The following is a 20,427-nucleotide window of genomic DNA, read 5'->3' on the forward strand; positions in this document are numbered from 1 at the left end:
TCTGCAAAAATAGAGATTTTCTGTGTTTGGACCGATGGGCTTCTCCCTCCATCTTGTTTCACCCCGCGCCTTTTTCATTGTTTCCTCACCCGCCGCCTTTGCCAGCAGCACGGAAGCCCCTCACTCCCTGCTGCCCCCCATCAGCCCCGGACGGTCTTCCCGCCGACGCACCACCAGCCAGTGCAAGTCAGAGCCCCCCTTACTCCGGACCAGCAAGCGAACCATCTACACGGCCGGGCGCCCACCATGGTACAACGAGCACGGGGCGCAGTCCAAGGAGGCCTTTGTGATTGGTGAGAGACCCTCTGGGCAATAGTTGTCCGGCCCCTCTATACAGCAGACAGAGAGTGGCCCCCTATCTGTCGCTTTGGCCCCGTCCCTGTCCCCTTCCCCTCCCCATCTATCACCCTGCGCTTGCGCGACTTCTCGTCTGCCTCTCTGTTTCAGGCCTGGGAGGTGGAAGCGCGTCGGGTAAAACCACCGTGGCCAGGATGATCATTGAAGCTCTGGACGTGCCCTGGGTGGTCCTCCTGTCTATGGACGCCTTCTACAAAGTACGCCGGGGGGGGTCAGCGCGCTGCGGGCAGGGGATCTAGAACTAGGTGCACAGCAGTCTAGAACCATTGCTCCCGGGGCTGTCTGTGCTCTAGAGCGCCGTGCTGTGTGTTCACGGACATTCTGTGCCCGGTGTGTTTCAGGCATAGGATGCAGAGCTCGCGCTCCGGAGCTAAGCTTGTAGCATTAATTTTTCCAGGCTGTGCCGCAGCCTCCAGGTCACGTTCCCTGGAACATACATGGTCTGCGTGTGCACAGCACAGAGTACACCCAGATACGCAACTGGGCGCCGGATGTCGGTGGCCACCAACTGGAGGGATGTTTGAGGTCCCCGTGACCTCTGAACGGACGTTCTGCCCTGTAGATGTGAGAGCTGGGGGTCCCGTGGCTTGAACGGTGTCCCGGCCCACCTAGCCTGTGACTTTAACCCTGGGGTTTAGGATCAGCGATGTCGGGGGTCCGCCAGCCCCTCGCTGAGCCTTTATGTCTTTTTTCCCCAAACCTCTCAGGTGCTGACAGAGGAGCAGGAGGCTCGGGCCGCCAACAACGACTACAATTTCGATCACCCAGACGCCTTTGACTTCGACCTGATTATCAATACTCTGAAGAAGCTGAAACAGGGAAAAAGCGTGAAAATCCCAACCTACGACTTTACCACCCACAGCCGCCACAAGGAGTGGGTGAGGGCGCTGGGGGCAGGAGGAACGTGGAGGGCGCTGGGGACAGGAGGACGAGGAGGGCGTTGGGCTGGGGGATAACTGGGGTTGAGGACGGTTTGTAAATGATGAGTAAGGATTCTGGATGATGACACCTCCTTTCTGTCTCGCGCAGAAAACCTTGTATGGAGCCAACGTGATCATCTTTGAGGGGATCATGGCCTTCGCTCACACGGAACTCCTGAAGGTGATGGTCCACGGGTTGTCCCTCGTTTTAGTGCCAGCAGCAGGTGATAAGCAGACCCCCTCGTATAAAGCCGGGCCGCAGAGACCCAGCAACGTTTAACTAAACCTCAGAGTTACAAAACGTAGAGTTCTTGTTTTAACTTGCATAGATAATACAAAGAAAATTAATAAGATCAGAATGACCCGGGGCGGGTGGGAGAGAGTCCGCGGGCGGGTGGGAGAGAGTCCGCGTAGCACCGCAGCTTGTGACTCGTCCCCACAGCTCTTAGACATGAAGATTTTCGTGGACACGGACTCCGACATCCGCCTGGTGAGACGACTCCGCAGAGACATCTCCGAGCGAGGCCGAGACATCGAGGGCGTCCTCAAGCAGTACCACGCGTTCGTGAAACCGGCGTTTGATCAGCACATACAGCCCACCATGCGCCTGGCAGACATTGTGGTGCCCAGAGGTGAAGCTTCATACGGGGTCAGGGTTCCTGCCCCTCTTCTCCCTTCTGTTGCCCCCCCATCTTTGTCCTTTTGTCCATCTTCTCTCCCCACACGTCCATCTTCCCCTCTCCCTCATCTCTGTTTCAGGCAGCGGGAACACGGTGGCCATCGAGTTGATTGTGCAGCACGTACACAGCCAGCTGGAGGAGGTGAGTGAAGGCGGCTCCCGCCGGGGCCCAGATCATCCTGTGCTGTAACCCCAAGATGCCCCTCGGACCCCCTACTCCTCATTTCATATCTGTCCATCAATACTCCTTTTATCACAGTCTTTCTGTGCTCCCTTTTCACGGTCTGTCTGTCCATGTCCCCTTTTCGGTGTCTGTCTGTCCATAGCTCCTTTTCACTGTCTGTCTGTCTGTCCCACTGCTGCAGAGGGAGCTGAGCGTCAGGTAAGAGACTCCCCAACCCCTTTACCCCTCTCTGAGCAGCCGGTGGCAGTCGGGCATCAGGGAGGGGGTCCTGGCCCCCGTGCCCCAAGTGTTGTTTTCTTTATTGATTTTGTGTCCTTTGCTTCTTTTCATTATTCTTAATCCCCTCCCTCCCTGCTCTGCACTCTCCCCCGTCTCTTGTAGCCGCTCACACACCCTGGCCTGGGGTATGTTGTGCTGGTGGGGGCTTGGTGATGAGTACAGGAAGCCGCCCCCTCCTTCCTGTGGTCGCCCGCGCTGCTGACACAGGAAGCACCTCGATGTGATCCCCCTGCAGACAATCGGACAATGACTCCCCCGTGCTTGTAAGAGCACCACATTATATTACATCTCCCAAATCCTGCAGAATGGCCCCCAGGAGCCACTGTGGCCCCAGGCGTTCAGTCCCCGCTGCCTTGAGTGTCGGAATGGCTCAGCGTACTTGCTGGCTCTCCAGCTGCAGTGGACTTTCACTCCGACAATCCTCAACCAGCTCAGAGTCCCAGGCCCGCGGATTCCATATCATATATCCTCCTATAGATCCCGCGGACTGTCTCTCTCTCACACTCACTCATGCTCTCCGTTCCATCTCTCTCCCTTCCTCCCCATCTCTCCTCCACGTACTCTCCACCCTTTCATCATGGCGTCCTTCTCTGCCCATCCCCTGAGCCAGCGGAAGCTCCGATGGGACATGTGAGATCCGTGTACACCCTGCATGTGTTTTTACATAAACTAACATGCCTTGCGTGTTCACCGCTGCCTAACATCCCCCTACCGAGCCGGGGCATTTTATTACATACGTGTACAGTTTATTACATACGTGTGCAGTTTGGCTCTAAAACCTGCTCTGCATGCCGCGTGCCGTAGTGTGTGTCACGTGTTAGCTGTAGATTCTGCAGTTTGATGACGATGGTACAGACGACACGCGGAGACGGTGTAACAATCTAGAACATAACCTAGAACTATTATAAATAACGTGATTTCAGGCTACAGACTGAACGGTGAGTTCTCGTGGCGCCAACATGCGTGATCTGGGGTGTGGAGTGCGAGCTGTGTGCCGGGGGCAGCTCGGGGTATGTTGGAGGGTAAGTACCCAGAACTCATGTCTTCTCTCCCCCACGCTATAGGGCGGCCCTGGCATCTGCCCACCAGTCCCATCCCCTGCCACGTACCCTTAGCGTGTTGAAAGAGACCCCGCAGGTCAGCGTCATGCACACTATCATCAGGTATGGCATCCGCGTGCGCACGGAGGAGGCCTGTCACACGTCACGTGTACAACATGTTAAAATCACGCAAGTGAACCCGGGGGGGCGGCGATACGTGACACGTGCCATGCGGGTATTTAAAAGGACACAGAGACCAAATGCGGGGCGTTCTGCGTGTAACGTGTTATCTGTGGGTGACTTTGGGGTGATGCATGTGACCGTTTCCGGTGATTTCTGGGATGTTTTTTCACAGGAATAGAGAAACGAGTCGGGATGAGTTCATTTTCTATTCCCGGCGTCTGATGCGTCTCCTCATTGAGCATGCGCTCTCCTTCCTGCCGTTCCGGGTGAGTGTGGAGTGACCATGTCTCTGTGGAAACGAGGCAGGATTACTGGGGGGGGAAATAAATGGAGAAGATGTTTGTTAGTTACTAACAGCGCTACTGAATCTGTTGGCGCTATATGTGTGAGTGCTCCAGGATCTGCCGCACGGCCCAGGTTTCCGGTAGATTGTGTCTCTCTCCCCAGAGCTGCACCGTTCAGACTCCGCAAGGACACGACTACCACGGACGGACGTATGACGGCAAACGGGTGAGTGTGAGTACAGTATGTGCGATGAGGGGGATATGTGTGAGTGTGACGGGGGGATTCCCTGGGCCTGCCGATGCGATGTTTCTGACCCCTGGACCCTTTTTTTTTTTTTTTTTTTTAATTTAGATCACCGGGGTCTCCATATTGCGAGCCGGAGAGACCATGGAGCCGGCGCTAAGGGCCGTCTGCAAAGATGTCCGGATTGGAACCATCCTCATCCAAACCAACCCCAGCACTGGGGAGCCAGAGGTGACAACATGGGGGGTCCATGGAGATTTTGGGGTCCTCGAGGGTCCCTGTTGGATCTACGAATGTGGATTAGAGGGGATCAGCCGCGGCCCCCGTCCGCACTTTTCCTGCTCCCCGTCTGACCGCCTCGTCTCCTGCTCCCCGCCTGACCGCCCCCCGTCTGACCGCCTCTTCTCCCGTTCCCCTCTTCCCTTCAGCTGCATTACTTGAGGCTTCCGAAGGATATCAGCGAGGACCACGTTATCCTGATGGACTGCACGGTGTCCACAGGGGCCGCTGCTATGATGGCCGTCCGGGTGCTGCTGGTGAGAGGGCTTTTGGAGGTCTGAATGTGTCCGCGTGCCGAGCCCCGTCCGGCTCTCCCTTCTCTCAGCTGCTCTTCTTGTCCCGACAGGACCACGAGGTTCCGGAAGAAAAGATCTTCCTGCTGTCTCTTCTCATGGCCGAGCTGGGTGTGCACTCCGTGGCGTACGCGTTCCCCCGCGTCCGGATCCTCACCACCGCCGTGGACAAGAAGGTCAATGACATGTTTCGCATAATCCCAGGAATCGGTACGTCTGCCGCGGACAGGGGGGCTTCCACCGAACCCATCTTTCCCTCTAAAACGGCCCCTCTACCCCTGGGCTGGGCATGTTCTCTCTACCCCTGGGCTGGGCATGTTCTCTCTACCCCTGGGCTGTGCATGTTCCTTCACATCTCGTTAGGTAGTAGGTATAATAAACACATCTACCCCCAAATCCCCCTCGTCTCGCCTCCACTCATCAGCGCCTGTTCCTTGTCTTCTTGGCAGGTAATTTTGGGGATCGTTACTTCGGGACGGACGCCCCTGCAGACTGGAGCGATGATGATGACCCGGCTTGACCCACTCGCACCGCAGACCCGCCGCCCCTCCGTAATAACTGCCCCTGGGTGGGATTCTGCCCCAGCGATTGTGTTTTACAATAAATTTAAAAAGGACGGGTTTCGTGTAAAATTCCTTACAAAGAAGGTGTTGCATGGAACAGCGAGACGAGAGGTTCCTGGGAGAGAAATGCTCATTTTACTATTTCCTGCCCCGTTATGCCGTTCATTAATCGGGGCAATTAGTCCCTTAATGTCAACCTTAAAACACGGACAACAGCCATTTTTTTTCCTGTTCATTTTTGGGTTCTATGCGTAAGGAGAGTAAAGTTTATGTGTCGAGTGGGACGTTGGTTGCTATGGCAATTGCTTCACTTTGTAGCTGAAATCTCATTTTGTGCAGAATACCATATTGAGCCGTTGTGGGTTTTTCTTCGCGGGGGGAGTTCCTGCCGCGCCCCCCCCCTGCTGGCGTGATGTTTCTGTGGGGGTCCTGAGTCCTCTTCGTGTCCACCTTGCAATGGAAACTTTCTAACCACACGCCGCCCGCCAACGCAGGAAATGCAAGTCACCTGGCCTGGCAGCCGCTATAAATGGACGGGGGGAGAGGAGCCCGGAGGGTTTACAATGAGCTGCCTGAAGGAGAGCCCTTACCTGCGGATGGCTGCACCTACCAGGTGATCGGGTGCAGAAGTCTGGTGGCTGGGAGTCCTCGTGTTATCTGGAGGGGGCTGTCTGTGGGCGCAGCGGACCCCGAGACCCCGAGGCAGGTAAGGGATCTAGAATGAGGGCAAATCTCCGAACGTTCCATAATTATCTAACCAAGAAGTCTAATAATGATATAATTGGCGCAATGCTCCGTGACATTTTGGGGCATTTTCTAAAGCGCCAAGTTTCAAAAGTGATCGCCGTAGCAACCAGCAAAATAGTCCCATCATCAGGAAAATTCCATTGGTCGCCATGGCAATAAGTCCATAGTCACCCCTTTTCTTATCTCCATGTCGCCTGAATCACTCCGGAGATCCCAGGGTTGGACGATGGAAGGGGTTTAAAGGAATTATCCGAAACCAGCTCTTATTCTTAAATTCATTTACAGGGTTATTTTAGGAGATTATTAATTAATAAACAGCTGGAACCTGTCGGCTTCAGAATGTGATTAGTGTATATATATATATATATATATATATATATATATATATATATATATATATATATATGATTGCCTGGTCTCAGGAGCTTACAATCTACGAGCATGTTGGGTTGGTGCTTTTTCACGAAATTGTGGATAATAACAATGTTATAATACGCGCTAGATAACCATATAATTAAAAACGGCGCAGAGAATGCATTGTTCCGTGTATGATTTTCAACAAATATTAACATTTTTATGTCACTTTTTTCCACAACGTTCGCCATCATAAGAGATTTTTTTTTAGAATTGCTAAAAGTCCATACAGAAATTTTAGTAGAACATATAAAGTTCAGCTTTATATTTTTTTGTAATTATGCTTTTATTTTCCTTAATAATTATTTATTCATCTATTCTTAAGAAATAGCAGCAGTTTGGGTGTTTTTGGTCTCCGTTTAGTATTGGAAAGTGTCCAAAACTAAATTGCAATATTTTTACTTTTTGTCCAGTCAAAATGTTCTGAATTTCATTTCAGCTGATGTCATTTCCTTGTTAATTTTCTCCAGTTTGGTAAATTTCTGCGCTGCTCATTGTATAAGATATTTTATATATATGTTATTTTATTTATATGATGCTGCCTCATTTTCATTATAGTTATGTTTTCTTAAATAAATTCTCAGCCTCCAAATCTCAATTTCTCCAATGGAAAAATGTTTCATTTGTCTTAAAAATATATATATATATATATATATATATATATTCTGCAATTAGATAATTTCCTCCAGAAATATGTGATTAATTAGGTCACTAAATATGAGGGTTTTTGTGCAGATTTTAGTGTAAATAATAATTAGAAATTATCTAACATATATATATATATGTTTTCTATCCAACGAGAAGAATGTTTGAATTATTTTAAATTTTAAATTCCGTATAATAGAACAATTATTCAAAAAAAAATCTTGATTTTGTTCATCTTTTTTCCAGCGATTTGTAGAATTTCTTTGGCAAAGAAACACCCAACTAATTAGATGATTCTGCCAGCAACTATTACAAAAATTTTTAAGTATTCTGATATTTTATGTATTTCAGTTTAATAAAAATTGCACATTTATTATTTTTGCTTAACATTAGAGGGATCTTTCCTTTTTTCTTCTCCCGTTTCTCGCGGCTTCTGTCGCTTTCGCATGTTTTTTCACACTCGTTATTCTGAGAATTCTGACTTAGATCTTCCCTCGGTCTGGAAGTGCAGCCGTTTCACGTACGTTCGGTTTATGTCGCCTCCCGTGGCAGATACGCCGTGGCGCGGTTTAATGTATAGATTCACGTATTGGGCACCATCATCTGGTTCTTCATTGACTTCGGCTTCCCATCCATGAGCTCCTGAAACCATCGCAAGGGAGATGTCCCCAGGACTGTCTCACCTGAGAATGGTGGGATTTTGAGGTCAATCTCAGGTTCGTCAGTCCACGAGACATCTCTTTGTGGCATCAGAAACACTCAGAGAGACCGACCGTTGGGTTTCTGCTGACTGCGCGTATTCGATCGTAGCCGAGACTAGCGTATGGCCGGGGAATCAAGACTTTGGACGGGGATTGAAGGGTTACCAAGGGCTCTTCTAGAACTTCTTATTCTGAAACTTTGCACCAATCGTGACGTTCCTCGATTTCTCAGCTTTAGCTCATATTTTGTAGAAACCGCAGGGAAAAAAAGTAACCATCAAAAAGTTTAAAAAAAAAAAAAAAGGGTTTAAGTAACGAGAAATTGGACACAGGCCGTTGAGTTTGTTGCTGCCACTTTTGTGCTGACACCCAAAGAGGCTCGACATCTTCGTTAGTCTCGGTGTTTGGAGACGACTCGTTGACACTTCCCTGGGTGCCAGAAACGGGGTGTCAGGAGAATGGCGGTCCTGAAATCAGTATGAAGGGGTGACGGCTCTCCGCCGGCAGAATGGGCCACTTTCCTGACAGCGACGGGTCCCCTGGGGCCCGGAGACTCGGAGCTGCCATAATGCTGCATGACGGCTATGAAGTTACATTAAAAGGTACGAAAATCTTTTTTTCCCCCATCTGTGTTCTTCTATAGTCATAAAATAAAAAACAAAGAATAAATACTTTTTAAAAACCGTATTAAATAAGTTCAGGGGCGGGCTGGGCCGGGGGGCAATTGCCCCCCAGGCCGCCCGAAATCTAATCTAAACGGCCGCTGGGTGCTGATGCCGCCGGCCGGCGCTACTTTAATACTTTTTTAAAAAATTTAATATGGCAAGCCGGATCGGCTATTAAATGAAAAAAAAATAGTATTAAAGCAGCGCTGGCCGGCGGCATCAGTGGCCGTATGCGATGGCCGCCAAGTGATGGGAGCAGCGTGAGGGGTGAAAGCTCCGCCCCCTCGCACTCACCTTTCACCCCTCACGCTGCTCCCATCACTATGCGGCCATCAGATTGCTGGAAATCGAATCTAAACGGCCGCTGATGCTGCCGGCCGGCGCTACTTTAATACTTTATTTATTTATTTTTAATATGGCAAGCAGATCCGGCATATTAAATAAATAAAAAAAAGGATTAAAGTAGCTCTGGCCGGTGGCATCAGTGGCCGTTTAGATAAGTTTTCCAGCAGTCTGATGGCCGCATAGTGATGGGAGCAGCGTGAGGGGTGAAAGGTGAGTGTGAGGGGGCGGAGCCACTTGACTTGCCCCCCAGGCCTTAGGCTGCCAGCCCTCCCCTGCATAAGGTTCTGGTTATCGGCTCTGCTGCGGAACTGGTTGGGGGGATCGGTCCCTTTAATGCCCGGGGGGGGGCTGGGACATTCTGGTTTTGACTCTGCCTCCCTCTGCTGGTCAGTTGATGGTACTACATCAATCTCTGACTTTAAATGGTCCTCACTGGTTTAAATCGTTTCTCCTTTAAACCCCCCAAATAATGTGTGTACAACTCCTAAGATGCTCAGACAGCCTCTTGGCTGAGGATTATTGTAGACAAAACAGCAACCAGGGTTCCTAAGAATATCAAATAAATACATTTAAACAGCTGGGTGATGGTTCGTTATATTTGTATAAATTTGATGGGATGATTGGTACCGATCGCTAGAGCTTACCATCTAAAGGGGACATCGGAACCAAGAGCATAGAATTTGTAAGGTCCCTTGGCCCCAGAGTTGGCAGTCTATATTCTCCCTGACAGGCAGCCGTTCCAGCTGGTTCAGCACCTTGGAGAGTTCCCAGTCTGTCTGAGACTCAGACCCTGAAATCTGGCCCCCTAACTGGCTGTTGGGGGTGGGGCTGGTGGTTTATTGCCTCTTGGGGCCCAGACTATAAATCCACATGCAGCGTCCAGCTTCTCAGACGCTTCATCGACCAACACACCGAATACCGGCATGCACCACGGGGCAGCATCTTAATACCCCAGGCTGGAGGCAACTCACCACACAGGTAGGGGCCCTTCTGAAATAAACCTGACCCACCTAACCTCCTTCCATATTATCTGTAAAATCATTACATAGATCATCCGGCGTCTCCCATCTGATTTATATTAATTACATGGATTGTGACAATCGCACTGCCGGGATGATGAAATTAATTCACAGCTCAGTGTGTCAGAATTCCGCTGTCAGCAGCAGCATTACTTTCACAGAGCGGCGCACGATACATTTTATTATTAAGGTTGCACTGAACTCGTGTGTCTCGCTCGTTGCAGGCTGTCTCGTGCCGTCACCATAAAAATCTCAGCTATCGTCCTGCTGGTTGCTGGTTTTGTTGCCCCCTGGAACCTGCCACCCCCTGACCCGGCTCCAGACCCCAACAGACTCTTTTCGGCGGCTTCTCTCGTTCTACCATCTCAAGATAGGGGACAAAAGCCCAAGTGCCCTTCCACAGCAGCGGAGCCTTCCTTCGCTCGGGATCCGCCAGCTGGCCGATCGGCAGGGTAACAACTACCCTTTCAAAAGGCAGGAAGGGAGACCCAACTCGCTCGACCTGACCTTCCACCTCCTGCGCAAGGTCCTGGTGATGTCCAGAACAGAGAAACTGGCCCGGAAGGTTCTGAGCAACAAGATGTTTCTGGACAACATCGAGAAGTAACGGAACCCCCACCATCCGACACACCCGGAAAGGGCCGGACACGAGGAACGGGCACGGAACCGTTGCCGGCAGAACGGTAAAGTCCTGAAAGCAGGAAATCTTAATAATAATTATTTAAAAGAATTCTGTGGAATCTCATTTTTTTCTGGTGCGGGGAGTCCGAAGAGTGCCGGCCCGGAGACCAGAGGATGGCACCCGGTGTGCATTTACAGCGTCCCGGCCCTTTAACAGCCAGCGGAACCGGTTCTTCTGGAACGCCTCGGCCTCACACCCTGCAGGGTATGAACAGGTTAATGTCTGCGGCGGCTCTCACTTGACAGCAGCGCAGAGAAGGTTAACGCACGCCGCGCATGTTTCCGGCTCTCAGCATGTGCTTTGTGGAGTGCTGGTTAAATATTCAGCCGCGCGGCGCCAAAAACGCCCACCAGACGGCTGCTGCGACACTTCATCGGGGGAGACGCGGCAAAAGCTGCCGTCTGCCACACAGCGATTAGACTGTAAGCTCACGGGACCAGCCTGTGCAGTTTCTCCACGCTCACACTAATCGGTAGATTCCAAAAAGAGAAATAACTAATAAAACGCAGGAGAAATTCTAGAGATTTTATCATTATTTCAGCTTAAAGAATAACCCAAAAAAGATTTTTTTTTGTATGTAAAATGAGTTTAAATGGTTTAAATGAGAGAGAGACCTTCCAGTAACAACCCCACCCCACCGTAACAACCTAACCCAACCCCCGCCCCCCAGCCTCAGCACAGAGGACACACGTGGAGCGCGGGAGGTTCTGGCACGGAAACATTTATTGTACAGCAGTGGTTCAGATATCGAAGGTCCTCCATGTTTCACGGTAATATTCAGACACACATATGACACGTAATGACATGCTACGAACAGAACGGGGGGCATCTCCATGTCCCCCCACCTCCCCAGCCCCCATAACCAAACAGATGTACGCTGACCCCGCCACGTGCATTCCCAAAACACGGGAGCGTGGAACCGGCCCTCGGGACAGCGAATCAGATGCACAATCCGGCAAATGGCTCCCATCCCGCAGCGCCGGGGCCGGCTCCGACGTATACTTTTATGGGTTCTGCTGGAATGATCTGCACTGCAGCGCATCGCAGTTCTACGGGGTTAACATTTTTATTTTAAAAGCGGGTAACGCATGGATCAGCCCGGGGGTTCCCAAAACACGCGGCGCCGTCATAGATCTGACTACATATGTGTTCCCGCCACCATATTTAAATGCCAAAGGAGCGCTGCGCGTCCGCCACCGCTGGGAAGCGTGTAAAGCATGAACGGGGTTCCGCTGAGATGCATACAGCACAGTAACGTGTATACCGCCAGCACCACACGCACACAATGTACAGCGCTGTGTACACTAGTGACACTATATACAGATAAATACAGCGCTGTGTAGACTACTGACATTATATACAAATAAATATGGCAATGCTGCATACCACAGAGTATCGCAGCATCGCTGTTCCAACATGTACATCCATTACACACCGGGGGGTAGACCCCCGCATCCCGAGGGGAGGAATGTATAAACCGGGATAGCCAAATCTGCTTGTGACTGCCTGAGGGTAGTGGGAGTCAGACACAGCCGCTGGAGAGGGGGCAGGAAGGCTGCATGCGGGGTACGTAGGCCCCTGCAGTGTGGGGGTGAGGGGCCGGTGGTCTCACCTCTCCCCGAGGGGCAGACACGGGGTCCCCCCAAAATAACCCTTTATACTGAGAGAAACGGAGCAGGGTCAGCAGCAATCGTCACGCGCGGTACATGAAACGGGGAGGGCTGGTGCTGTACCCACGCATGCACACTCATCACCTGATCAGTCCATTCACACACACGTGCAGACAGGATTCAAATCGGACACCCCGGAGATCATTCAGATGCCGAGCAGCCGGGAATATTCACACCGCGACATGCGAACCACAGGGGGTTAACGAGGGGCTAGGCAGGAGGGGTACAAACGGCCCCCGTACAAAAATATACCCAATAAAAACTAGACATAAAGAAATTAAAAATAAATTAAAATATTTGTCATGAGGGGTGAGCGGTGAGCATGCGGTGGCTTTCTCCAGACATTCAATCACCGCACCAAGGGGGGCAGATAACGCCGGTCTGAAGACGGGGCAGAGGGAAGCTTACACAGGGGGCACAGGGTCATACTCAGTTATCCCCCCTCCTCTCTAATCCTAGTGATCCGGGGGTCGCGCGCCATTAGTTGAATCCGTCGGTGCGGTAGCTGGCATGGGAGTCGCTGGTGAGTTGTGTGGTCTCCGTGGCTGAGCTGGGTTGTACTACCACGGGGGCATCAGAGGAATCTGCCGAGAGGGAACAGCGTGAATTAGAGAGGGGGCCGCGAGAGCGGCGGCCGACGCGGGGAGGGGGGCGCGAGAGCGGCGGCCGACGCGGGGAGGGGGGCGCGAGAGCGGCGGCCAAGTCAAAGGCACAAGACACAGCAAAACAGAAGTTAGAGAGGTGGGATGGGGCACGGTGGGATGGGGCACGGTGGGATGGGGCACGGTGGGATGGGGCACGGTGGGATGGGGCACGGTGGGATGGGGCACGGTGGGAGAGGTCAGGAATGTGAAGACGATGCACACTTACCCCTCTCATCAGACTGTAGCTGAGCCTCCAAGTCTTCGGGGGACACATAGAATTCAGGCTCGTCCCCCTCGGGGGGTCTCGGTTTGCATTTCCCGCAGCAGCAGTTACAGCAGCAGCAGAGACAACAGCAGCAATAACAGCCGGTAACCAACCCGCAGCACATGAAGAGCGCCTGAAACAGTAGGGGGTCCTGTGGTTACCACGACAACAAAAATACACAGAGCGTACTCCGATATATACTCGGCAACCCCAAAAATACACAGAACGTACCCCGATACATACCAGGCAAACCCGGATACACACACTGCACCTCGATAGATACGCAACCTCTAAATATTTACACAGACGGCAGACACACCCCGTGTCCCGCCGCCCCGCAGAATTGTACCCCGATCCCCCGACCTCACCTTGGCCCACCAGCTGGACAGCACAAAGTACGTGTTCACATTCTCTTCTCCAAACTGCTCGGCCACATACAGCCCCAGCGAGCCATATTTGTCGTAAATGTTCCTCTTCGTGGCGTCCGTCAGGATTCCGTGGGCATTGTTGATCTCCTTGAATTTCTCCGACGCCTCTGGGTTATCGGGGTTTTTGTCGGGGTGATACTTCAGCGCCAGCTTCCTGCGAGCACAAGGATTGTGTTAGGAGGAGACACGTCGAGGACAGACACGGCTTTGTGGCCACGTTATGGTTGTCACCGTACGGCTGTCCCGAAATCCGGTTCAACTCCAAAAATGTAGGGGTCGCCCGGTCAGCGACCCCCTGAAACTCACCGGTAACACCTCTTGATGTCGTCGGACGTGGCATTCTTGTCCAGACCCAGGACGTGGTACAGAGACTCTCCGGACGTGGAGAGAGAGCGCTGCCGCTGATCTGCCATGGTAATTAACTGTGCGGGACGAGAGAAAGGTGTTAGGGGGGTAATTCCGAGCCACGGGCCCCGGAGTCATGTCGGATCCCACAGAGAACCTTAAATCAGAAAAGTTTGGGGTATTTTGGGTAAAAATGTGGCATGTGTTGTGTTATTATAAAGTGCGCAGAAAGCCAGGAGACCCCCGGCTCCACGTTACAGATCACGTGGCCCTAAATCCCAGAGGAGTCCTACCTAATACCCCCCTCCCCCGACCATCTGCAGCTCCGACGTCTGCCGGGAAGGATGATGAGCTGCCGGGTCTGATTAGAGAGTGAAACGGGGGGGGGGGGGGGGGTAATGATGCAATTACTGGCAGATCCCACCAATAAGTACCACAGAGCAGCGAAAACCGGAGCTCTCCGGGACATCGCACCCCCCTGCACTCCGGTCACGGTCAGGTGGCTAAGCATGGGGAGCCGGCGCGGCCCTGCGTGGGGGAGCAGGCGGCCGCGTGGTGGTGGGGAGCCGGCATCAGTGGGGTGGGGAGCGTGGCCCTGCGTGGGGGAGCCGGCGGCAGGGGCCACGTGCGGGGGATGGACACGGAGTTACAGGCTGCTAATAAATAACAGGTAGAGAAGAATTAAATAATGTGGATTAGCACTCCTCATCCTTTAACCCCTCGGCAGATCCGCTCAAAGGTCAAACCCAGCAGTGCCGTACAGCAGTGCCGAGTATGACAGCAGCCCATCACACGCGAGACCCCATGGGGTGACAGAGACACAGAGCGCACGGGATTATACAGGCAGCGGGGATGGGGGGTGAACATCGGGACAGCAGACGCTAATCCATGGAGTGGGCAGTAATCCGCTACTCGGAGAACCTCCTGACTCATTACCCCCGGCCAGTAGCTGCCATCTCTTCCGACTCATTATGCCTTTTGCCCGATAGCTGCCGCCTCTCTCGACTCATTACCCCACCGCCGGTAGCTGCCGCCTCTCACGACTTATTACCCCGCCGGCCAGTAGCTGCCATCTCCCCCGACTCATAACCCCTTTTGCCCGATAGCTGCCGTCTCTCATTTCTCATGACTCCCAAAATCTGCCCCGAGGCTGCAAACTCTATTAAAAACTACCCCATTTCTGGTACGCCGGATTCTGCCCTCGGAGCGCTGGGTAGATGAGTGCGGGGGTCGGCTGACAGACACGCAGCCACGGCTCCGGCAGGCAAAGCGTTAATTTATTATGACCTCACACCCGCGTATAATCGTAATACCATCACACGTGTCTCTGATAAATACCCCCAGAGCGTTACGCCCCCAGGCTCGCTGTGATGGGAGTTGCAGCCTACAGCAGCTTGGGTGTCAGCGGCCGCCTGTCCGACACAAAAGAGAAACTATTTCAAAGCCACGCAGCTCCGCAGATCCCAGCAGGGATAGTGACGGGGTAAAGGCTGCGCAAATATTAACCCCATCCATGCTAGAGCAGAACCCAAAAACACCTTTTACCCGCCTCTATGGCACGGCACAGCACTGACAGGGTTAATGCGGGAATCCACGTGTGAGGGACGTGACCACGAGCGTGCGAGGGACGTGACGAGCGTGCGAGGCTGTGCACACCTCACTCTTATGATGTCATAGGGTGCTGACTTGCACAGGAAGTGACATCACCGCCAACGCTGCATTTTCCGTCTGTTCTCCTGTGCCCCCCCCACCAGAATCTGAACTGCCTTAAAATCTGCACCGTGCCTTTAAGGCATGAAGCACCCGGATATGACATCATATCCCTGCGCTGCGTGTCTTAAATCTGCGGGGCGCCTCCTAACGCAGACTACATGGATTGAGACGGCACGACCTCCACAGCGTACAGACCCCCCCGTAGCCAGCACGGCGGGACTCCGGGGAGCCGAGCTGCCCAGCTGGTAAAATCCCCTGCGTGGCTCAGACAGAAACCCAGCAAACACCGATGATGGGAATTGTAGTTTACAACAAATGCTGATAACCCCCATATCCAATCAGCTGGGTTCTGGGTTTCTGATTTGCTTTCTAGATTTCCAGGGGCCACAATGTTTGAGAATATAATTAATGTGACACGTTGTGGCCCCTGGAATTATTACCCCCTCACCCACAACATGTCACATTAATTATATTCTCAAACATAGTGGCCCCTGGAAATCTAGAAAGCAAATCAGAAACCCAGAACCCTGTCAGCGGCTGCGGGGATCACGAAAGTGAAATCTCACACTTCCTCGCAGCTCCTTCCGGCAGACGAAGGAAATTCTCTGCACTCCGTGTCGGGAGGGTCCCATTACCCAATCCCACTCGCATTACCCACTGCATACTACCCAATTCCATTACCCACCGCCAACTACCCACTGCCCAGACACACTCCGGAGACGCAGAGTGCGGTCCAACGCGTTTCACGTCACACTTGGGCCCAAAATACTGTTGGGGAGTGCGAGGGGCTGCGCAGAAATAACGGATCCATCATGTGGTGATTGGGAATCTATTCGGTGTATTTGCCGGTATCCGCAGCAAGACATGTGAAACGCGTCAAACAATCCTTCTGGCTCCCGTTAGACAATTAAGACCTTTATCTGAAACTAAATCAAGATATGCACCGGCACCGGACCCCATACCCACCATTACATAACCCCCCCATGCCAGGCACCGGACCCCATACCCACCATTACATAAACCCCCCCGTGCCAGGCACCGGACCCCATATCCACCATTACATAAACCCCCCCGTGCCAGGCACCGGACCCCATATCCACCATTACATAACCCCCCGTGCCAGGCACCAGACCCCATACCCACCATTACATAACCCCCCGTGCCAGGCACCAGACCCCATACCCACCATTACATAACCCCCCATGCCAGGCACTGGACCCCATACCCACCATTACATAACCCCCGCCCGTGCCAGGCACCGGACCCCATATCCACCATTACATAACCCCCTGTGCCAGGCACCAGACCCCATACCCACCATTACATAACCCCCCATTACATAACCCCCCATGCCAGGCACCGGACCCCATACCCACCATTACATAACCCCCCATGCCAGGCACCGGACCCCATACCCACCATTACATAACCCCCCCGTGCCAGGCACCGGACCCCATATCCACCATTACATAACCCCCTGTGCCAGGCACCAGACCCCATACCCACCATTACATAAACCCCCGCCCCAGCCACCGAACCACGATGGCACGTTACATATGACAGGTCAGTGGGCAAATCTGCAGGCCTGTCCCGGGGGAGGGGGCTTGGAACTGATCACCTTAATGAGATACAGCAGAGGCCGAAGCAGACGTACCCTATATACACATCACGCTGTATGGATACTATATACACATCATACACACCGACACATACACCGGCTCTAGGGATACATACATTATACATATATATATATATAGCTAGATACATACACATTACATACATTATACACATTACATATATACTGTATACATACACATTACAAACATTATACATATATATTGATATATATAGAAACAAGAGATATCCTGTCTGCCTTTATGTCTATCTGCCCCCCCCGCTCGCTGCCGGGACCGGTATGTATATCTGTATGTTATGAGGCATATACCGGGCTGCTCTCTCTATATATAGATATATGTGTGTGTATACACTATCCGTGTACCGGGGCTGTTGGTATCCCGGGGGCCGGCGGTGTGCTATTCGTGGTGCCCGCCCACTGTCCCCGTTGCCCCCCGGTGCCGCTCACCTCCTCCCCCGTTCGGTTCTGCTCGGTCTCGCGGCGGCTCCTCTCTCAGACGCAGAGGGGGCGGTGCGTGCGCATGCACGGTGTTACGTCAACAAGGACCGCAGCACGCGCGCCCCCGCCTGTAAGAGAAAGGAGGTGAGGGAGGGCGCGGGAACGCGCAGGGGCGATGAGGGGAGTGCAGAGTATTGGGGGGGGGGGTACTCTTTTGGGTGGGGGTGGAGAGCCGGTATAGGGGGGGTGCTCCGTATGGTTGGGGGGAAGATAAAGTCCCCCCCATAGACCTGCTGCCTGGCAATATACAAACTACTCTGCGCAATGGAAGGATTATATTTGTAGCGCCAACATATAGCGCAGAAAGCAGATAATCCCGGTTGCTGGTTTTATTTATTGTTTGCAGATTTTATAGATTTGTTTTGTAAATAAAAAGCGCATTCCCTGACCGGGAATCGAACCCGGGCCGCGGCGGTGAGAGCGCCGAATCCTAACCACTAGACCACCAGGGATCTGTGAGTGTGTTAGTGGAGCTGCCAGTCGTATGCTTCGCACTGTGACGTCAGATAGCTACAAGGCTGGCATCTCCTTGGCATGCCCCCTGTAGTCCCAACCTGGCAGCCAGCTGAGGGTGATGGGAGCTCAGCAGCACATTGCGCTCCCAGTACTTCACATGGATGATTCCGAATGCCTTTTATTATTATTATTTATACGGTGAAATATTTTTAAGGTAAAGAACAGTATTCTGATACCGTACCGTACAGCCCCCACAATCTGGGGGGCCCCCTGACTAACCATGATCACAATTACTCAGGGGCCCCGGCTCCGTGGGGCGTCGTACACCATGGCGCAGACAGCCTTCTACCAACCTAGCACGGTGAGGAACCTTCCGCCAGCAGCGCCTTAAAGGCCACCGTAGGGAAGTTATTTTACAGTTTTAAATAATATTTTGTACGCCCCCACGTGTAACCGGTCAGACAGGGCGTGTTGCGTGTATTCAGGACATGCACCTGTCACACTGGAAAGTCTCCATTCCTGCTGTTTGCGAATCCCATTGGGTTACCGGCCACTTTCCATTCATCACGAACCGGGCCCCCAGGCCCACGCAAACCACTTAACCTAATCCAGGGCAAGAAAGGGATTGACAGCCGATAGGCCTTCCAGCAGCTGGGGCAAAAGAGGGCGAGACAGCCCCACAGGGGGTAACTAAATAAAAAGCTAAACATTCCCTGCAAAGTGTCAAAATCATTAAAGGGGCAGTTACCTGCCCCTGACAGCCCCACACTGCCTGTTAGCTGCTGCTGCCCATCTCCTCGATGGGCTGGCAACTCTAGCCACTGATTGGATGCTTGAAGAAGCCAATAAGCGGCAGAAAAGTCCTTCCTCTGAAATTAACGGGGGCTCCGAATAGACCCCCTCCTGCAGCATACACTGAGTAAGCATATGGAGGCGTGTGGAGTTATGTTCCCACGGGCGGACGGGGGGGGGGGGGCAAAGAGGCATTTGGGGGCAGACTGTGGAAGCCCTCCATGTATTTACAAAGGGACCGCGCATGAGAGTTTTTAAAGGGACCCGCATTTATTCATGGAGCGGTAAAGCAACCTGGCAGAGTACATACACACTTTCAATGTCAAACACTCACAATCAGCGCTGATCTTATTGAACAAACCGGAATCACACAATCCATCCTATTAAATGCTTTATTGACATGTTTTGCGGCCGCCATTAGCGTGTCGGATGAGGTCTCTCCCCCCCTGCGCTGCTGATCACCGCTGCAGAGAACACACAGTTCAGAGAACATGCCACACACTTTAAATCTACACAGAAACTGCCCCCCTGTTCCTCAGGTTGGGTTAGGAGAGAGATGACCCCCACCCCCCAGAGGACACACCGGGAGCCGGCGCAGCATTACAATCTGGAAGCTTTGGTTATATGTTGCACAGTGATATAGGCGACACAGGTAAAGAACCTAAATCAACGAGACCCGCGGCCAGACGGGAGAGCGCGAGGATCATCACAAACCATCACCTTCTACACGGACCCCACAAATAACATCCTGGCGGGGACACAATATGGTGGCCATCTAAAGGGCGGGCATTGTGGCGTCTGTGGGTCAGGAAAAGCCAACGGGCCAAATCCCCACCATCCCTGATATACACATCGAGTCATCGGGACCGCAAGCAAATGTCCCCTCCCTTTGTGACAACCCGTGCTGCCTTGTATGCAAATGAGGCTTGATTTGCATGCGGCCACATGGCAATCCACAGCTCACGTTCCCTCCCTCTCCTCTATATACCGGCGATCGGCAGCACTCCCATCAGCCGCAGCCAGCCGTTCAAAATCAACATGACCTTTTGAGATGCAACAGGGAATACATATAAGCAAAGCCGTGTTTCCTGTGACACACGTACAGCGCGTGTTCGTCTACGAGTATTCCTTCATGCCTGTAGTATACGCTCAGACGTTCCAGCTGCCCCGGGGACTGCAACAATTCAGGTATAACGGGGAAGTTACCGCGTCTGGGGGTCTCGGAATCGCTAACAGAAGATAAAATTAAAGCAAACCCCTCGACGACACAACCGGCAGTCAGACCACCGCCGTCTGCTGGAACGCAACGAAATCCTGCATTTAGGGGCTTCCCAAACACAAAAAGACTATTTATTCCTTTATCAGGCTATCCTGCGGCTCTGGAACAAGGCAACCGAATCGACTACCCCCTCCCTACGCCACAGATTCTTATGGGGAACTCAGGGGTATGTTCTGGG

The 20,427-nt window shown here is 52.5% G+C and overlaps 3 protein-coding genes and 1 non-coding gene across 4 annotated transcripts; 2 read left to right on the plus strand and 2 right to left on the minus strand.

Annotated features, from left to right (window-relative positions):
* The first annotated feature begins 521 nt into the window (after window positions 1-521).
* On the plus strand, window positions 522-5,262 carry LOC149271660 (uridine-cytidine kinase-like 1). The gene is made up of 13 exons (XM_089507225.1): window positions 522-554; window positions 1,065-1,235; window positions 1,387-1,458; window positions 1,720-1,909; window positions 2,037-2,098; window positions 2,322-2,338; window positions 3,484-3,582; window positions 3,815-3,908; window positions 4,090-4,152; window positions 4,279-4,401; window positions 4,599-4,706; window positions 4,796-4,952; window positions 5,192-5,262. The coding sequence occupies exons 1-13, from the start codon at window positions 537-539 to the stop codon at window positions 5,260-5,262; spliced, it is 1,245 nt and encodes a 414-aa protein (XP_089363351.1). The 5' UTR covers window positions 522-536.
* Window positions 5,263-5,834: 572 nt separating this feature from the next.
* On the plus strand, window positions 5,835-10,448 carry LOC149271661 (corticotropin-releasing hormone-like). Its single transcript, XM_089507226.1, has 2 exons — window positions 5,835-6,011; window positions 10,164-10,448. Exons 1-2 carry the CDS (start codon window positions 5,835-5,837, stop codon window positions 10,446-10,448), a joined length of 462 nt encoding a protein of 153 aa, XP_089363352.1.
* A 2,225-nt stretch (window positions 10,449-12,673) lies between these two features.
* LOC149271662 (dnaJ homolog subfamily C member 5) lies at window positions 12,674-13,943 on the minus strand. Its single transcript, XM_089507217.1, has 4 exons — window positions 13,837-13,943; window positions 13,471-13,684; window positions 13,064-13,235; window positions 12,674-12,777 (listed from the first exon to the last, which is right to left on the minus strand). The coding sequence occupies exons 1-4, from the start codon at window positions 13,941-13,943 to the stop codon at window positions 12,674-12,676; spliced, it is 597 nt and encodes a 198-aa protein (XP_089363343.1).
* Window positions 13,944-18,102: 4,159 nt separating this feature from the next.
* TRNAE-CUC (transfer RNA glutamic acid (anticodon CUC)) lies at window positions 18,103-18,174 on the minus strand. The gene has a single exon. It is a non-coding gene; the product is annotated as a tRNA-Glu (tRNA).
* Window positions 18,175-20,427: the final 2,253 nt, after the last annotated feature.

Source organism: Sceloporus occidentalis, unplaced genomic scaffold, assembly GCF_023333645.1.
Source record: "Sceloporus occidentalis isolate IW3139 unplaced genomic scaffold, rSceOcc1.0.p SCAF_475, whole genome shotgun sequence".
NCBI lineage: Eukaryota > Metazoa > Chordata > Lepidosauria > Squamata > Phrynosomatidae > Sceloporus > Sceloporus occidentalis.

What these genes read in the sequence shown, in the direction of transcription:
- LOC149271660 (XM_089507225.1), top strand. An exon ending in CTCACACGGAACTCCTGAAG is followed by an intron (nt 1,459 to 1,719) that starts GTGATGGTCCAC and finishes TCGTCCCCACAG; the next exon opens with CTCTTAGACATGAAGATTTT. An exon ending in GGACGTATGACGGCAAACGG is followed by an intron (nt 4,153 to 4,278) that starts GTGAGTGTGAGT and finishes TTTTTAATTTAG; the next exon opens with ATCACCGGGGTCTCCATATT.
- LOC149271661 (XM_089507226.1), top strand. Translation starts at nt 5,835, where the DNA reads ATGGACGGGGGGAGAGGAGCCCGGAGGGTTTACAATGAGCTGCCTGAA. An exon ending in ACCCCGAGACCCCGAGGCAG is followed by an intron (nt 6,012 to 10,163) that starts GTAAGGGATCTA and finishes ACCCGGCTCCAG; the next exon opens with ACCCCAACAGACTCTTTTCG.
- LOC149271662 (XM_089507217.1), bottom strand. Translation starts at nt 13,943, where the DNA reads ATGGCAGATCAGCGGCAGCGCTCTCTCTCCACGTCCGGAGAGTCTCTG. An exon ending in TGTCCAGCTGGTGGGCCAAG is followed by an intron (nt 13,236 to 13,470) that starts GTGAGGTCGGGG and finishes CTACTGTTTCAG; the next exon opens with GCGCTCTTCATGTGCTGCGG. An exon ending in GCTACAGTCTGATGAGAGGG is followed by an intron (nt 12,778 to 13,063) that starts GTAAGTGTGCAT and finishes CCCTCTCGGCAG; the next exon opens with ATTCCTCTGATGCCCCCGTG.